At 38.3% G+C, this 18,306-nt stretch overlaps 1 protein-coding gene across 1 annotated transcript in view; it reads left to right on the top strand.

The window, feature by feature from the left end:
- The first annotated feature begins 1,820 nt into the window (after positions 1-1,820).
- TMEM39A (transmembrane protein 39A) overlaps positions 1,821-18,306 on the top strand; it is a 28,488-nt gene continuing 12,002 nt past the window's right edge. The window contains exons 1-4 of the mRNA XM_043874410.1: positions 1,821-2,140; positions 3,298-3,484; positions 10,990-11,212; positions 15,346-15,429. Of these exons, the coding sequence (XP_043730345.1) occupies positions 3,372-3,484; positions 10,990-11,212; positions 15,346-15,429 (420 nt within the window). The 5' untranslated portion in view covers positions 1,821-2,140; positions 3,298-3,371. The remainder of the gene's footprint in view (positions 2,141-3,297; positions 3,485-10,989; positions 11,213-15,345; positions 15,430-18,306) is intronic.

Consider the following 18,306-nt stretch of genomic DNA (forward strand, 5'->3'; position numbering starts at 1 on the left):
ATTTCTCACACATGCCAAGTTCTAACCCACCTTAGAATCTCTGCCTAAGTTTTGTTTTCCATCTGGATTGTTTTTCTCTCTCATCCTGGCATCTCTGGTTCCTTCCCAACATTCAAGTTTCTGCTGAAATGGCATTCCTTCAGACAGATTCCCCTCAAAACAGCACCCTAATTTTCCACCTTACCCCCTTGTCTAGTTCATAATACTTAAAAACAGTATTTTATTGATATTAAGTAAATGTGTCTCTCAGAATATAAGCTTCATGAGGGAAGTTACATATCTTATTCAGAAGCACAATGTTTGGAACATAGTAGGCACTAAATAAATAATTGCTGAATGAAAGATGAACGCTGGTGAGCCAATGGAAAGCGGCAAAGAGTTTCAGAGTAGCAAGCAGTAGTTGATATACTGAAAAGAAATGTATCATAAGCCTACAGGTGAATAAAATGAAAATATGTAATCATCTATATTGCATGAAAGAAAGCTCTGTGGTACACAAGGACAGTAAGAATACTTGGGAATATTACTAACTTTAGTGGTTCCAATATTGGTCATTCTGGCTGTAAACTCTGGGTCTGTCACTTACTAGCTGGTTAATATTAGCTAGGTTTCAACAAGTTATTTTTCTTACCTTCAGTTTTCCCTGTAAAAAACAGGAATACTATCAAAACATTGAGCTTTAAATCAAATATGTAAAGTTCTTGGTCTAGTGTCTGACACCAAACAAAAAAACCTCTCAGTAAAGGTTAATCATATACTGGATAAGGTTTTCTCTTAAGATGCTTAAAATCTGCAAAGCGAGAGATCTCACGCCAAGAGTTCCGTTGATACTCTTCTGCTAACACCAAACTATAGACAAGTTTCTGAATTCACTACTGATGTTGCCCTCTTTCTTACCTTTCTGTCGAACACTTCCTTTACTAGTAATAGGAAGTTATTCTCCCACAAACTCCCTATTCATCCTTGCTGTCTTGTCTTTTAAACCTCAAGCTCTCTGTGAAGATTTTCTTGGGACTGACACCACCACCACTGCACAGAACTTATTAACCTGTCTTGCCTGTTATCTGGACCTTGGACATACTTTTTATGTTACATTTATTGTAATAAATTGTAATTTTCCTGGTGTCTTGTCTCTTCCACTACACTGTGAGCCCTTTGCGGTATTCACTTTTGTAACTCCAGCATTCATTTAGTACTTTTCTCAACATACAAGAAGCGCAGGACTGGCTGCTGAAGCACAACTGCGTCTTGATCGCCTTTGCTAAGCGTTGACTTTAAATGACATCTCCTAACCTTCCCCGGGGGCTTCCCTGGTGGCTCAGACCGTAAAGCGTCTGCCCGCAATGCGCGGGACCAGGGTTCGACCCCCAGGTCAGGAAGATCCCCTGGAGAAAGAAATGGCAACCCACTCCAGTGCTCTTGCCTAGAAAATTCCATGGATGGAGGAGCCTGGTGGGCTACAGTCCATGGGGTCGCAGACTCGGACACGAGTGAGCGACTTTTCACTTCGCTTCACTTTTCACAACCTTCCCCATCTGTAAAAAGGGAATTGATAATTTGAACACGGTTGTTACTAGGAGTCCATGAGATAATAACAGGAAGGACCCTAGCATGCTGTCCGCAAATCGTCGGGGCTTGGTGACCGAGGCTCAGGGAGGAAATACTTTCTTCATCGCTGGCTGGGGAAGGAGAGATCGCGAGACCCCCGAAGAAGGCGAGTTCCACTGCGCAGCTGCACGCAAGAGAGGGTAGGGTGCTCACTCCTCGGGCTCCTGTGTAGTTCCGGGGGCCTGTTTGCCGTTCCTGGGGCGGGCGGCCGTCGCCGAGCTGACGTCATCGGCGTGCGCTGCCACGTCTGCTCAGCTCCGCGGTAATGGAGGCTGAGGATGAGTGCTGACGGGGCCGGCCTCTGCCTCTAGCTTTGGCTCTGGCTCTGACTCTGGTACTGACTTGGGGTCTGGGTCTGGCAGCCCGAAGCCGGGACACCTTTTCTCGACTCTCCGGGAGGGGACAACCCACAGACAAGCAACTGGTTTGCAGCGCCTCAACGTGGGCTGGGAGTTGTGTTGCTTGGGGTCTATCTGTAAAACCGCCGCCTCCTCCCAGGGATCCCGCCCCGCTGGCCTGGCCTCCTCCATGCGTGAGTATTTCCGAGCTGCCGCGCTGTCCGATTGTCCCGGGCCTGCTTCGGCCCTCCAGGTTGCGCGGCGGGGACCGCTTTGTCGTCCCCTCATAGAGGCCAGTCTGTTGAAGTATGTGTTCTCTGGCTGCTCACCTTCCACCACCCCATCCTCTCGCCTTCTTCCGTCCCAGTTTTTTGCTCTACACTTTTCTTTTCCTTTGCTCGTTAATTGAGCAAGGACCAGCTGCCCTTACATCCAGCGGTTTGAATGCTTTGTCTCACCTGGAGTTTGTTAGTCTGCAGCCGAGAGCTGTTAGGAATAGGGAACAGAATATCTGCTGTAACGTTTTGAAAACCAGGGTTTTTCCACGGTGTCATTCTTCAGTTTTTAAGTTGTATTGTTCAGGAAGCAGATTCTTGGTATTCATATTGACAGAACCATAATTTTTCCAGAAATTACTGAAAACAGTTTCTTTTTACTGAGGGTCTTTATGTATTACTTTTAATCCTGCAGTTTCAGTAATTTCTAAACGATTTTACATCAGTTTTTCTGGAGTGGGCATCCCCTTGATCTCTTTACAATATTTTCACTCTAACATATGGAGATAGCACTTGAACAGTTTTACTTTTAAGGAGTTAAAAGACCTTCTGATGTACTTTAACCCATCTCTGTCAGTTCTGACAACCGCCTCTGTAGGACAAGGAGTGCTTTTTTTTCCTGACGAGGAAACAGACTCAGAGGTTAAATGCCTCAGAGTCAGGTAATAAATGATAACAGCTGATCTCAGAATCTAGATACCCTGATAACATAAGCTAACATTTTGGACAGTGCTGATTCTCTTTTATTTCAAGGGCCTGAATGTGAAATACCACGTCTGTGTTGGAACTGTATATATTCAGTGAGTGTTTCTTGTAAACTGATGGTAAAATCTTTCATGTAGAACAAGTCTGCTGATGAAAGACACAAATGTGACTTCCCTAATGCTGAACAAAGCTTGGAACTTAGGCTTCTGACCCGCTGTAGTCTTGAGTAGTCCTTTCATTAGAATGAAGTCAGTGATAGACATTGGGAGCATTCTTTTACATGGTCTGCTTACTCAGTTTTTCTGGTTGTTTTGTTACATTGCCTACTTTAAAGATAGCAAACTGATATTTAAATGTCTCTTTTTGTTCAGCGCTGAAACAGGCTGACAACCATTAACCTGGGTTGCAACTATAGGTGGCACTGGAAGCAGACTGGTTCCCGGACATGCCCGGTGGAAGGAGGGGCCCTAGTCGGCAGCAGCTAAGCCGTTCAGCTTTACCTTCTTTACAGACTTTGGTTGGAGGGGGCTGTGGCAATGGAACAGGCCTGAGGAACAGGTAAAGAAGAAATAAGACAAACAATTTGTAATATTCTATGATTAGTAAGGCTAATACAGAAGTCATCATACTATTCAGATATTTGCTTATCAGGATTATTTTTTGACACTGAAGTAGAAACCCTGACCCTAAAAACTGGAAGCTGAGTATTTCAGAATACTTTGGAGGTAGAAAGTTGTGATGCCCACAAAATAAGAAAAAGGCTGATTCATACTTACGGCCAGTAATCCAAATTCTAGTTGTCATCTTTTTTTTTTTAGCTATTAAAAGAAGGTGGAAGTGAATTACAGTTCAAGATGAATGTGATGATTTACTTTCTAGGATTCTTTTTCAAGGAGGGCAAATTAAAGCTATTAGTTAACATGAGATTCTAAAATTGTCATATCCCAACAGGGGTCTTAAAAATTACTTTGTTCCAAAAGTTGAAATGAATAAACTTATCAGCTCTAGCCTAAACATCTTAAGATTTGTGTCATATTGCATGAGAATAAAGAATTTTATTTTCTCAATGGAAATGTATTTCTGTTCCTAATTTTCAAAAGTTAGAATGAATTATTTTTAAAATTATCCTGAATAATTTATCAGGAGGTTCGATCATGTCGCAGTAGAAAGATGGTTTTTACTAGATTGTTTGGTCAAGGTAATTTTTTTTCCCCTATTTCCTATCTGAATAGCATTTTCTCTGGCCTGGATTCTAATGTTCACAGCTAGCAGTCAGTACTACTCTTGTCTTTTTAGGCTCTCCTGATGTTATTTGTTTACCTCTTTCTTTCTGACCTTCCACCCCAAGCTCTACTCAGTCTTCAGAGTCAGTTCTGATCTTGTCATTTCAGTGGGGCTCTCCCTGAAGTTCCAGTTTGAAGGGATTTTTCCAGTCTCTGATTCTTATTATATTAATTTTCAATCCAAATTTTGTATCTACATATGTAGACAGAGTACTTGTAATTTATTCTAGAGTAATACTTTTACTCTCCTGTTCTTGTAAATTTCCTCGTTTTAAAAATGATAATACTTTCTGTTTCATAAATACTTTCTGCTTGGAAATAAATGAAGTAGTAAATTGCAGTAACTTTCAAAAACTTTACTCTGAATTTTCCAAAATTTCTACAAAGAACACATTTTTTTTTTAATAAAGAAAAATTTTACAATGAGGATATGTGAAAATGCTCTTAAGGAAAGGTGCTATCCAACATAGAGACTGAGATGAAGGATGTTTCCTATTTGAAGTTCATGGCTTAATTTTACTAATATGTACTGACTACTTATTTAGTGATTCAGTGCTTTCAAATTGCCATAGAAAATTACAGCTGTGCCTATCTTGGCTTTCAGGGTTTTTGTTAGGATTGCCTTGATTCTCATTTAACATATATTTCAACTTTCCTCCTTTAACATATATTTCTTTAGCAATTAATTGGAATGGTGGGGAGAAGGACTTATTTTTCAACAGATTAGAATAAAGTGAAAAATAACAATTGCTCATGGTTTGAAGTCACTGAAACTGTTATTGAGGGATTATTTTGTGACATTTTTACCTAAAGGGGTTATTTGGGAAGAAGACAGTTTTGTGTTTCTTTTTCTTTTTTTCCCCTGATTTTATTTATTTATTATTTTTAATTGAAGGGTAATTGCTTTACAGAATTTTGTTCTTTTCTGCCAAATATCAACATAAATCAGCCATAGGTATACATATGTCCCCTCTCTTTTGAACTTCTCTCCCACTCCCTCCCCTCCCACCCCTTTAGGTTGATACAGAGCCCCTGTTTGAGTTCCCTGAGACATACAGCAAATTCCCATTGGCTATCTGTTTTACAGATGGTATTGTAAGTTTCCATGTTACTCTCTCCATACATCTCCCCCTCTCCTTCCTCCTTCTTGCTCCCCATTGTCCATAAGTCTGTTCTCTATGTCTGTTTCTTCAATGCTGCCCTGCAAATAAATTCATTGGTACTATCTTTCTAGATTCCATATATATGCATTTATATACCATATTTATCTTTCTCTTTCTGATTTACTGTGTGTGTTTCTCGATGGGAAAGAAGCAGCCTGGAATAGGTTGTTTTATAAGACATGGGGAAAGGGTATAAAAAGTGTGGATAAAACCAGTGTTAAATAGCCTACAATATAGTTTGAGGAGGTGTGTTTCTAAAGAAAAGCAATGTCCACATGTGGAGAACTCATGGAGTGTCTGTATTGAGGAGAGAAATAAGTAATTGCTTGAGTTTTGGATGATGTATTTGATTCTGCAAAGCAGAGATCAGCTGAAAAAACGTTTGCCCCGGTTAGATGTTTATGACCTGTTTGGAGAAATTAAACTTGAGAATGTCAAAAGAGCTAGTTTGGTGACACAATCAAAATTGAAATCCATCCTATCCTGCTTTCCACCTGTGGGGAGCAGGAATTTGTTCTTGGAACTATGTGCTTAGATGATTGCCTTCTAAAGAAGGAGAATATACTGTGAACTTCTGAGTGTTCTGCCGCTGCTGCTAAGTCGCTTCAGTCGTGTTTGACTCTGTGTGACCCCATAGACGGCAGCCCACCAGCTCCCCCGTCCCTGGGAGTTTCCAGGCAAGAACACTGGAGTGGGTTGCCATTTCCTTCTCCAATTCTGAGTTTTCTAGAGATCTTTTAGTTGAGGGAGACTTACTTGAGAAGGACTAAGAGCGATTTTGTTTTGTTTTGTTCTTGCATACTTAGTTAATATCACCTGAGCATGTTCAGATGATCACTGCTTTCTCTGTCCCTTTTAGTTCCTTTTTATTCCTTTAAATTTTTCTTGACTGACCTGTTTTCTTACCTAAAATCTGCTGCCTGCTAGTTCCATAAAGGCTAGTCTTAGGTCTGCAGTGTTAACTCTTTCCTGCATACAAGGACAAAATGGAGTTCAGCATGATTCATATTGTTTGCACAGACAGTTTAGGGACAGGAAGCCACTCTTATTATTTAGAGAAACTTTTGTGTCAGTGGGGGAAACTATTTACCAGTTAAGTTCCCAGATGCCAGTCTAGTAGCCAGTCCTTTCTACAAATTGTTACACTGAACACCTGCTTTCCTCTCAAGAGTCTGGAATTTTGTTAGTGCTAGCTAAAGAGTGTTTACCAGGTGAGGCAGGCCTCCAGTAAAAACGCTGCTTGCTTAGTAATGAACCTCCCTGGTAGAAGGACTTTACACATGTTGTCATAACTAGTTGCTAAACTAGTTAAGTGCATCCTATATGACTCCATTGAGAAACCCTTGGAAGTTTGCACTTGGTTTCCTCCAGACTTTGCTTGTTACGTTTTCCATCTGCTGGTTTTGATTTGTATCCTTCTGCTGTTACAAATTGTAGCTGTGAACACTACTACATGCCTGGTCCTCTGAGTCCTCCTAGCAGATCATCAGCTTAGGCATGATTGTTGGGACTGCAGCCCTGTTTGAAAGAGAATATTCAGTGTGCATTGAGAAAATTTCTTTAAAGAGAATCTTTTTCCAATCCTTGTATTGTAGATGAAGAGACTGAGGCTTAGGGATGTAAAGTTTTTGTCTCAAAAACCACAATTGGGGGACTTCCCTCATGGTCCAATAGTTAAAAATCTGCCTTCCAAAAACAGAGGACATGGGTTCGATCCCTGGGCAGGGAACTGAGATCCCATGTACCCCAGGGCACGTAAGCACGCACACTTCAACAAAGACCCAGCGTAGCCAAAAACAAACAAACAAAAACAACAAAAAACCCACAACTGGTTAATGGGAAATCTGGGACTGGAACTCTCCCACATTGTATCACAAACCTTTGTGTCACTTTGCTTTTCTTGAATCTATTTTATATTCTTTCAGAGGAACAATGCTTTTAACTTTTCTTAAGTGATTTGTCTCTAAAGTTTCTCAAATTTTTCTCTAATTTTCTGAGATGTATTGACTAAGTCTGTTTATTTTAGCTCTTTTTTGTTTGTTTTTGGTTTTAAAATGCTTTGATCATATACCCTCTCAAATTTTCAATGTATGCAAATACTTTGCTCTTTTCCTCTGATGCTCTGGATCACTTTATTTGATGTTTGTCTCTGTCTTTTGGCTTGAAGTATAATAGTCAAGTTTGTATAGGATATCACAAATACAGATCTTTAGAAAAATTTTTTTTAACTGACAAAGCAAAAGACTTTATTGGGAAGGGGCACCCAGGTGGAGAGCAACAAGGTGAGGGAAGCCCAGAGAACTGCTCTGCCGTGTGGCTTGCAGGCTCAGGGTTAGCTTTCCAAGTTGTCTCTGGCCAGTCATCTTGCTCTGCCCATATTTGGTCTGACTCAGAGTACTTCCTGGTGGCACACTCCATTCTTCAGCCAGGATGGATACTAGCATGAAGGTTTCTGGGAGGTTAGAGGACATATTATGAACTGGCATCTCCTTCCTCCTTTCGGCCCTTCCCAAATTCTTCCAGTTAGTTTTCAGCAGCAGTACTATTTTCCTTATTGGGATTTCCTGTTATGAGACAACTCATGCAAGCAGTTATTATTATGCCAAAGTGGGTGGTTTCGATCAATGGTTCCCTAACATCTTGATTTCTGATTACAAGTGGCTTACTGCCCAGCAGGGGTGAAAATATTTCAGTGTTAAATGATAAATGCGATAAGGGAACTAGGGACCAAATTTTAATGGGCATTCAGATGAGTGGCACTTCTCCAAATAGAGGGGAGAAGGATTGAGTGAATCCTTTTTTTAAAAAAATTTTTTTGGAGAGTAGTTAATTTACAAAGTTGTGTTAATTTCTGCTGTACAGCAAAGTGAATCAGTTCTATATACACATATATCCACTCCATAGCCATATAGATCATTATAGAGTATCGAGTAGAGTTTCCAGTGGTGTACAGTAGGTCCTTATTAGTTAGTTCTTTTATAAATAGTAGTGTATATATGTCAATCCTAATTTCCCAATTCTCCCTTCCCTACACTTCCCCCTGACAGCCATGTTTGTTTTCTACATCTGTGGTTTTATTTCTGTTTTGTAAATAAGTTCATTTATAGCTTTTTAAGATTCCACATATAAGCTCTCTATCATACAATACTTGTTTTTCTTTTTTTTTTTTTTTTTAAGACTTGTCTTTTCTCTGTCTGACTTAATATGATAATCTCTGGGTCTGTTCATGTTGTTGCAAATAGTATTATTTCATTTTCTTTTTTTGTGGCTGAGTAGTATCCCATGGTATTTATGTATTACATCTTCTTTATCCAGTCCTCTGTCGGTGGACATTTAATTGCTTCCATATCTTGGCTGTTGTAAATGGTGCTGCACTGAGCATTGGGATGCTTGTATCTTTTTGGATTATGGTTTTCTCTGGATATATGTCCTGGAGTGGGATTGCTGGATCATATGGTAGTTTTACAGATATCGATCTTTTGTACTTTGTTTTGAATATTTTTCTTGAAGCCCGGAGTGTTAATAACTTTGTTAACGGCAGAAGCACATTAGTCTGCTTTATTTAGGAAAATTCTATGAAAACCATTTTAACCTTTAAATCATAACAAATAGTTTAGCATATACTTTTGACTGAACAGGAATAGGAAATTTTATTTGTTCTAGAGAATATTTAGCTTGTTCTAGAGTAGAGACTCTTCAGAATTTTTTTCCCTTATTTTCTGATTAAATGGAGTGAGGGAGTAGAACAGTTGCTGGCATTAATTCTCTCCAGTCAAGTCCACCAACTTGAACAATTCCAGAGAGAATCTTTCATGTCCTATTCTTTATGAATAGCACTTCCTGGAGTTGCATAGTGCAGTGGCTCAGCTCCCAGAACAGATCAGAGGGCATTGGTGTATTAATGATTAATTTATAATTGAGCAGATGAGGTTTTGAGACCTACTGGTAGATCACAACCCACTCCTTGGTAAGCTTGCTCTATTGGCAATGTACTCTGAGATTGAGGGGAAGAAACTTTTTAAATTTTTTCCAACCCTCGCCCATCCCTGTTCTTCCCTTTTAGCTCTCTTCCCCTCTGGTTTCTGCCATGGTATTCTTAACTATTCAGAATGGTTCAGAATGAGCAGAGTTTGTAGTCCATGAGTCACTCTAAGTGCTGTCAGTGTCGCATCCTAATGCTAGAATTCTATATTTGGAAATTTTAGAGTAGAATGTTAACACTAATGTTATTCCCTCTTTAGAATCTTCTTTGGAAATAGCCAAATGAAGCCTCTTTTCCTTGTTCTATTAACAGCATAGACCCTTAGATCTCTCACTGTTCACAGGCATACAGATAATGGGAAATTTAATTCTTTAGCCTTATCTTATCATTTTAGATAGTCCAGCTAGTTGTGACCTATAAGAGAGTGTAAAAGAAAGAATAAGATAGGGATTAAAATTTCTACATTTTAATCTGTGTTTTGAGAGATCTCCCTCTTTTTCATGACTATATTGGTCTACTGTCTTCTCAATCTAAAGGTATATAATTGCAGTGAACTAGGAGAAGTACTGTCTCTATCATTAAGATTATGATGATATACAGAAAGATGTATACAAAAAGTTACATAACAGTATGAAAAAATTGTATAACAATTTTTTGAAAATTGAACAATTGAGAAGTGCAATAAAGGCATTGTTTAGGTGTAATAGTGGCACGTAGGAGAGATGAATTGATTTTGATTGAGTCAGAGTAATCTTTTAGAGGTTTTGTTTGATTATTTAAAACAGTCTCGAAAAATTTTCTCTGTAAGTGTATATGTGAAGGGTTAAGGAAGGTGGTTTTAGAGGACATTGCTGGTAAAAGGAATATTGTGTACAAAGCATATATATATTCACAGATAGCAAATAGCATGGGTAGTGTTTAGGGTGCATGTGGAGGAGTGATAAGAGATGAGACTAGTCTGTTAAGCAGAGAGCCTCATAGGAATAAACATTTTTGGGTATTATGCTAACAGCAGTAGAGAGCATTGAAGAGTTTTAGGCAAGAGAGTATACTATCAGAGTTTCACTTTAGAAAAATGTTTAAAGGCAGGTTGGAGGATTTGGTGAAAATAGACTTGAATTTAGAGGGATTACTACAGTAGTTCAGGTGAAAAATGGCAACTCCTTGAACTAAGGCTATGTGTTTAGAGAGGAGAGTGCAATTTGGAAAAAGATTTATGAAGTGAAGTATATATGATTTAGAGAGAGATTTAGAGAAGATTCCTAATATGACTCCCAGGTTTCTGATTTGGGCAGCTAACTAGGTGGGCCATAGACTATGATCAGGATTTTAGGAAGAGAAACACAAGAGATGTCCAGAAGATGGCTTGATAACGTGGATCTAAAATGCAGCAATGAGCTTTATGGAGAGAAATTTTAGTTTTCAGCATGTAGGAGATAGCGGAAGCCATGACCATGTATTACATGACTGAGAGAGTGTTGTAGAGGGAAAAGAGAAGAGCAAAAGGTCCCAGAGTAGAGTCTTGAGGAAGGCCAACAGTTAAAAGTGTAGGTGACTAAGGAAGCAGGACTCCTTTATGCTCTTTGACACTGAAAGGTATCACCATTTGATTTAACTGTAGTTTTCTCTTTTCAGGAATGGTAGTGCTATTGGCCTTCCGGTCCCACCTATCACAGCCTTAATTACCCCAGGTCCTGTTCGTCATTGCCAAATTCCTGATTTGCCTGTGGATGGGAGCCTGCTCTTTGAATTTCTGTTTTTCATCTACTTGCTGGTTGCTCTTTTCATTCAGTACATCAACATCTATAAAACAGTGTGGTGGTATCCTTACAATCATCCTGCCTCTTGTACTTCATTGGTAAGTCTTAATAGGCCTCTAAGTTCTTCATGTTACTTAGCCAAGAAACTAGTTGGAAAACTTTCATGTAGAAATTATTTTTATTGGAATAAAATGTTTTTATATTAAAGCACAGATTACTTTCATAATGTAATGTCATAAAATTGTTAAATATCTGGCTTTGGTCCATAACCAGAGATAGTAAAAATATAAATGAAAATGTGGAAAACATTTAAGTAATTTATTATAACAGTATCACAAAAAGGTTTTGATATTTAGCTTTTTCTACATCCAAGGTGGATGTGATCTGTCCCTGATTACCAGAAAGAGAAAAGAACATAGGGAAACATAAAGGAGAGTGTTTTCATTTAGACCAGGTTCATATCATTTTGACATGTATCTGCTCCTGACTGTAAGAGAAGCTGGACAATATAGCCCCTTAGCTGGGTTCATTAACTGTGGATAAAATTGGGTTCTGTTACAAATATAAAATAGAGGCAAGAACTAACTATCTCTGCTGAAGTACATCAAAATATATTGTAGGTTTCTTCTGCCATCTTTCCAGTTTTTAGGAACACTGTGGTAATGTTCCAGTTCAGGGTAGTCAGGTGACCTGATAGTTAAGTGGTTGGCAATGGCAGATTTGGATGGATGATAGAGATGTGCTTTAGGAGAAAGACTATTGTCCTGGTAGATTATATGTGTCTAAGACTTCTAAATGATTATAAAATCTCCCTGGTCTGGTGAACATAGTAAATGTGGACCAAAATATTCAAGACTGTATGAGAAGGAAATAAACAATTTTATTTTAAATATTTGTATTACTTGGTTGCTCCTAAAATTAACTGTTAAGAATTTTCTTTCCGTATTGACCATCTCTCGGCTTAATACCAGGTGAAGAAAAGTTTAGTTTCTTTATTTTAAGAATTATAATGATTTAGTGCCAAATAATATGCTTTTTTTAAAATAGCTTTTTTTTTTTCCTACCTGGATTATGAGTTTATTGAGTATAGGAACCCTACTTTATTCATCTTTCTTTGGCCATGGTGTCACAGAATGAGAAGGTTGGATTAGATGATCTTAAGGCTTCTTCCACTATGTAGTTCTGTACTCTAAATACCTGTATCATAACAGTGACATTGACAAATACTTATTAATATATTTACTATGCTATTTGCAAGTATTATTTATTTGTTCTAAAAACAGGTAGGTATTATTCTATGATTCCCATTTTATAAATGAGAAATACGAAACCTAGAAATTATGAAACTGGCTTAAAATCACATGTGATCAAGTGAGCACTCAAATCCAGATCTATCTGCTATGCTCTATTCCCTGTATTTATTCTTTATTTACTCCATGAGTACCGTTGGTTAGTTCATTATACTGTTTCCACCTTGACATCCTATGGAAACTTCTCACTTACTGAATTTTCAGGTTAATCACAGAACTCTTCCCAGTTAACTTCTGACAACTTCCCAGTCAACTTCTGACAAGAGTCTTGTAAAAGTCCGTTACAAATGTTGCCTTGAAATGAAGGGAGCCAGTGCTCCTGTTACAATTGGGAAACTGCTGACTCTAGAATTATGCTTCCTTTGCTGTGACTCACACCACCAAGAGGGGCCTTTTACTCTGCCCCTCTCCCCACTTCACTCAGTTTTTGTGGTGCCTGGTGGCTGGCAGATAGTAAATCTAGTAAGTTCAGTTACAAGAAAGTTTGGGCATGTAGTTTTTAGCTTTCCAGTCTCTACAGTAGAGGAAGGCACTCTTAAAGGAGAGTGTCATGTGAACTGGCTAACTTATCTGTCACGTGTGATGCTTGATCACACAAAGCTTAAAATTTAATTGTGGAACTATAAGTAGCATATGTGGAATAGCAAATAAGATTTTAGCTCATGAATCTGAGGGCCTGCATCAGTGAACTGTTAAAGATGAATGGACTGCCAGAGATCTGATTCCTTCGTGCCACTGAAGGAATTCAAACCTAGCCCATAACAGCTTGACTGGGACATTCGCCATGGGATTTACATTTCAGCTAGTGATTTGTCTCTTTTAAGCTTTCTTCCATTAGGCATGCCTGACTCAGATGCTTGTCAGATTTATATGTTAGGTTTTCCTTTTTCCTTTTCAAGATCTTAATAATTATCAGAAAGAAAACATGGGCACCCGAATATGTAAAATATCATTCTAACTATCAAACAATTATCTGAGTGAGTCTTAACCCTAAGAAAAATACAAGCTAGTAGTAGTATAGGAAGTTATTCAGAATATTCAGGATTGGAGTGCTCTGATTAATCAAATATTCTGGTTTGTAAAGGTTAACCAAATGTAAATTACTATTTTTCAATGATTTAGAATAAAAGTGTGTTTAACAATGAAATATCCTAGGCACTTAAATTTTTTTTATAATAAAAATGTCTCAGATGGACTGGTGATACATATAAATAAGACCCCCAGACATTAGCTAGGGGATGTAGTAAATTTGCTTGCATTATTTTAAAGGAGTAGGATGAGCACGGAGGAGTCTCAAGAGGGGATAAATAATTGTTAGGATCTAAACACTTCCCTGGTGACTCAGATGGTAAAGCATCTGCCTACAATGCGGGAGACCTGGGTTCGATCCTTGGGTCGGGAAGATCCCCTGGAGAAGGAAATGGCAACCCACTCCAGTACTCTTGCCTGGAAAATCCCATGGATGGAGGAGCCTGGTAGGCTACAATCCATGGGGTCGCAAAGAATCGGACACGACTGAGTGACTTCACTTTCTTTCTTTCTAAACACTTAGAGATAGAGAAAAGGAAATAGTGTGAGAAGCAGTAAGCCATTCATTCTCTTGGCATTCTGACTGCTTTACCTTTAAAATGTATCCCAGATCTGACAACTCCCAATTGCTGCTGACCCTGTTTGAGTGATCATGTTCTCTCACCTGAATTTAAAGCAATAGCTTCTTAACTGATCTTTCCCCAATACAGTATATTTTCCACACAGCAATCAGTGTGAGAAATTTAAAATACAAATAGAATCATGGCACCTTTTGCCTGAAACACTCCTGTAACTCCCCCTTAGGAAAAAAAAAGTAAACTCAGTCTTTATTGCTCATTACCTCATTTCAGCCTTCTTACTGATTTTGAGACATACCAGGCGTATATTTTCCTGCCTTAGAGCTATGTGATTACTTTTTCCTTGCCTGGAGTGCTCAGCACCTGATCTTCTCTTGGCTGGTGCATTTTTGTCATTCAGCTGTCAGCCTAAATGCTGCCTTCAGCCAAATGCTGCCTTCTTAGAGATATCCTTCCTAATTACCAGTTTAAATTGGTTCTACACTTCCCTTCCCAGTCATTATTGTTTTTTTTCTTACCAGCAGCGTAACTGTTTGAAATGCTTTTGCTTGTTAGCTTGTTTATTGTTATTGCCCTCCCCTCCTAAGCAAACTGGGTGCCCAGCTCATATTTATTGAATGAGTTGAGAAATTCTGGAAGGAGAACAGTAGAACAGAAACTTAGAGACCTTTTGATCATCAAAATTAAAATATATCCTATTTTTTTGTCACTAATGACTTTTTATTTTATTATTACAGTTAAATATATAGACTTAGAACTAGAAGGAACGTACACAGCATCTAGGTAATGCTGTCATTTTATAGGAAGAAGAGATCAACATAAGACATGTTTCTAAATCAAGTTAAGGGGAAAGACTGAATGTGTTGATGTATCAGTAAGTTAGGGAGTTTAGGTTAATAGATGCCCCGTTAGATTAATTTAAGTTTTCTTAAAGAGAAACCAACAACAGTAGCTCTTGGAGACCGGGAATTTAAATTTGACACTCATTATAAGTATGGCATTTTAGATAAGTTATTCTTGTCATAATTATGCAGGTTGGTGCTTGTTAACCCAAAACTGCAGTCATTTCCTTTTAATACAGTAAACTTTCAAGAACAGAGAAGATTATATTCCAGATAGTTTAAAATAGTGTTTTAGAAGTTAAAGCAATTTGCCATGAAAGAAGGAGAAGGTCTTTAAGATCTCCCAAATTCCTGTGGTCTGTAAATGTAAGGTGATATAAAAAGACCTTTTGAGGGGGCAAGCTTCTTCATGTAGTAGTTACAGCTGGATATCCATATTTCTTTCTGATGTAGTTATTTGTTTCTCTTACAGAATTTTCATCTCATTGATTACCACCTGGCAGCATTCATCACAGTGATGCTTGCAAGGAGGCTTGTATGGGCCCTCATCTCAGAGGTAACTGCTCATTGACTGTATTCTATCACTTGTAGCTAGAGCTAGTCACTAGGATGTGTTTAGGTTGAAAATGTGAAGTGTCAAAGTATATAATTTAAATGCTGTAATAAATAATTTCTTTACTCTCACATGAACTGTGCTAGTTTTTTAAAAAAGGTTTTCTCATAATATATTCAAAATTCAAGTGTGATATACTAATTCAGCTGTTAGAAATTTTATTTGCCCAGTAGGAGCTTAATTCTAACTTCTGAGTCCTTCAGTATAATCTTTCTAATTTTGATAGTTATAGTAAAAATAGGATGGATTTTAGGTAACTGTTACTAGGGAAAGTTGCATCTAAAACTGTGATTCAAGTAACATTCACTTGGAATTATTTATATATCATTTTGGAGTTGCTAGCAAGAGACATTTGAGTTTATTAAAACTTAGAATTTTTAAAAGATAGCATTCACATTTGCATAGGACTAATCTTGAAGATTAGAACCTAATTAATTAAAAAGACCATGTTAACATTAATATGATCTTTTTATGAAATGGCCATTGTTAAAATAATTTTTTTATATTTGTAAACCCCAGTGAAGAAGGTAATTGTGTTTTTTAAAAATTTATCTTGTGCCCTATAAATGAATACAAAAACAAAAAATGTTAACTAAAATGGCTAATAATTTTAATTTGTTTTTAACTGTGAAATTTTGAATAAATCATTGCTATAATCACAGCTAACTTAGGGTCAACTCTTTTCTTCTAAAACGTACATGGGAAGTCTGTGTCTGCAGGCTCTTGATTTTCAGGAACCTTATTTCTGTGAGCACAGAATAATTGCAGATAATTAAGTCATAATCTGAAAGCTATTTGAAGTTAACTTTAAAACTTTGATAGTAAGAGTATAAGAGTGCAGTAAGAGTTGAGAAAGGCTGTCTATAATTTTTTAATCCCCAGGTCTTTATTTAGGTCATGGAATTAAGTTCTTGCTTTTGGATGTTTGAGAAAGTCTCTTCTTTCTTCAGAGGAACTCAGTGGGATTTTATGTTTACATCTGTTAAAAGCAGCAAAGATTGATTTTGTTTCATCTTTTCAGTTACTTAGAGATGGTGCTTGTGTATGTCAAGTTAGTATGTTAACCCTTCTAGTTAGTGTGTAAGTCCTTCATAAACAGAGGTTTCTACTTTGGAGCTACAACAGCTATAACTCGAAAAACTCTATTGTTTCTTTTACTTAAGAATAGTTTTAACAGTTTTGCATGACTTTAGAGAGTTTATTGTTGTTTAGTCGCTAAGTAGTGTCCAACTCTGCGACCTCATGGATTGAAGCACTACAGGCTTCCCTGTCCTTCACTGTCCCTGGAGCTTCCTCAAACACATGTCCATTGTGTCAGTGATGCCACCCAACCGTCTCGTCCTCCGTTGCCCCCTTCTCCTCTTGCCCTCAGTCTTTCCTAGCATCAGAGTCTTTTCCAGTGAGTAGGCTCTTTGCATAAGTTGGCCAAAGTGTTGGAGGTTTAGTTTCTGCATCAGTCCTTCCAATGAATATTCAGGGTTGATTTCCTTTAGGATTGACTGGTTTGTTCTCCTTGCAGTCCACGGGACTCTCAAGAGTCTTCTCCAGCACCACAGTTCGAAAGCATCAATTCTTTGGCGCTCAGCCTTTTTTATGGTCCAACTCTCAACATCCACGCATTGACCACCGGAAGAACCATAGCTTTGACTATGTGGACCTTTATTAGCAAAGTGGTATCCCTGCTTTTTAATATGTTATCTAGATTGGTCATAGCTTGCCTTCCAAGGAAAAAAAATATCATGGGTGAAGTCACCTTCCACAGTGATTTTGGAGCCCCCCAAAATTAACTCTGTCGATGCTTCCTCTTTTTCCCCATCTATTTGCCCTGAAGTAGTGGGCCCAGATGCCATGATCTTGGTTTTTTGTGTTGAGTTTTAAGCCAGCCTCTTTACTCTGCTCTTTCACCCTCATCAGGAGGTTCTTTAGTTCCTCTTCACTTTCTGCCATTAGAGTGATGTTATTTGCTTATCTGAGGTTGTTGATCTTTCTCCCGGCAGTCTTGATTCCAACTTGTGCTTCATCCAGCCTGGAATTTCGCATGATGTACTCTGCATAGAAGTTAAATAAGCAGGGTGGCAATATACAGCCTTGACAAGCTCCTTTCTCAATTTTGAACCAGTCTGTTGTTCCATGTCTGGTTCTAACTGTTGCTTCTTGACCTGCATACAGGTTTCTCAGGAGACAGATAAGATGGTCTGGTATTCCCACCTCTAAAGAATTTTCCACAGTTTGTTATGATCCACACAGTTAAAGTCTTTAGAGTAATTAATGAAGCAAAAGTAGATGTTTTTCTGGGATTCCCTTGCTTTTTCTATGATCCAGTGGATGTTGGTAATTTGATCCCTGGTTCCTCTGCCTTTTCTAAAACCAGCTTGTACATCTGGAAGTTCTCAGTTCATGTACTGTTGAAGCCTAGCTTGAAGGATTTTGAGCATTATCTTGCTAGCATGTGAAATGAACACAGTTGTACAGTACTTTGAACATTCTTTGGCATTGCCCTTCTTTCGGATTAGAATAAAAAGACTAGTCCTGTGGCCTCTGCTAAGTTTTCCAAATATGTTGACGTATTGAGTGCAGCACTTTAACAGCATCATATTTTAGGATTTGAAATTGCTCTGCTGGAATTCCATCACCTCCACTAGCTTTGTGGTTAAGAGCTTGGGCTCTGGAATATGGCAGAAATGATAAACACATTCAGGTTCTGCTGCTATGGTGACACTAGGCAGAAACAGCCTTTTTTTTTTTTTAACTAACCATAAACATTTGAGAGTGGAGGCACTGAAGTAATTCCAGTGACTTAAATGCCTTCTCTTGACTGAC

The sequence above is a fragment of the Cervus elaphus genome, chromosome 19 (genome assembly GCF_910594005.1).
Source record: "Cervus elaphus chromosome 19, mCerEla1.1, whole genome shotgun sequence".
NCBI classification, from domain to species: domain Eukaryota; kingdom Metazoa; phylum Chordata; class Mammalia; order Artiodactyla; family Cervidae; genus Cervus; species Cervus elaphus.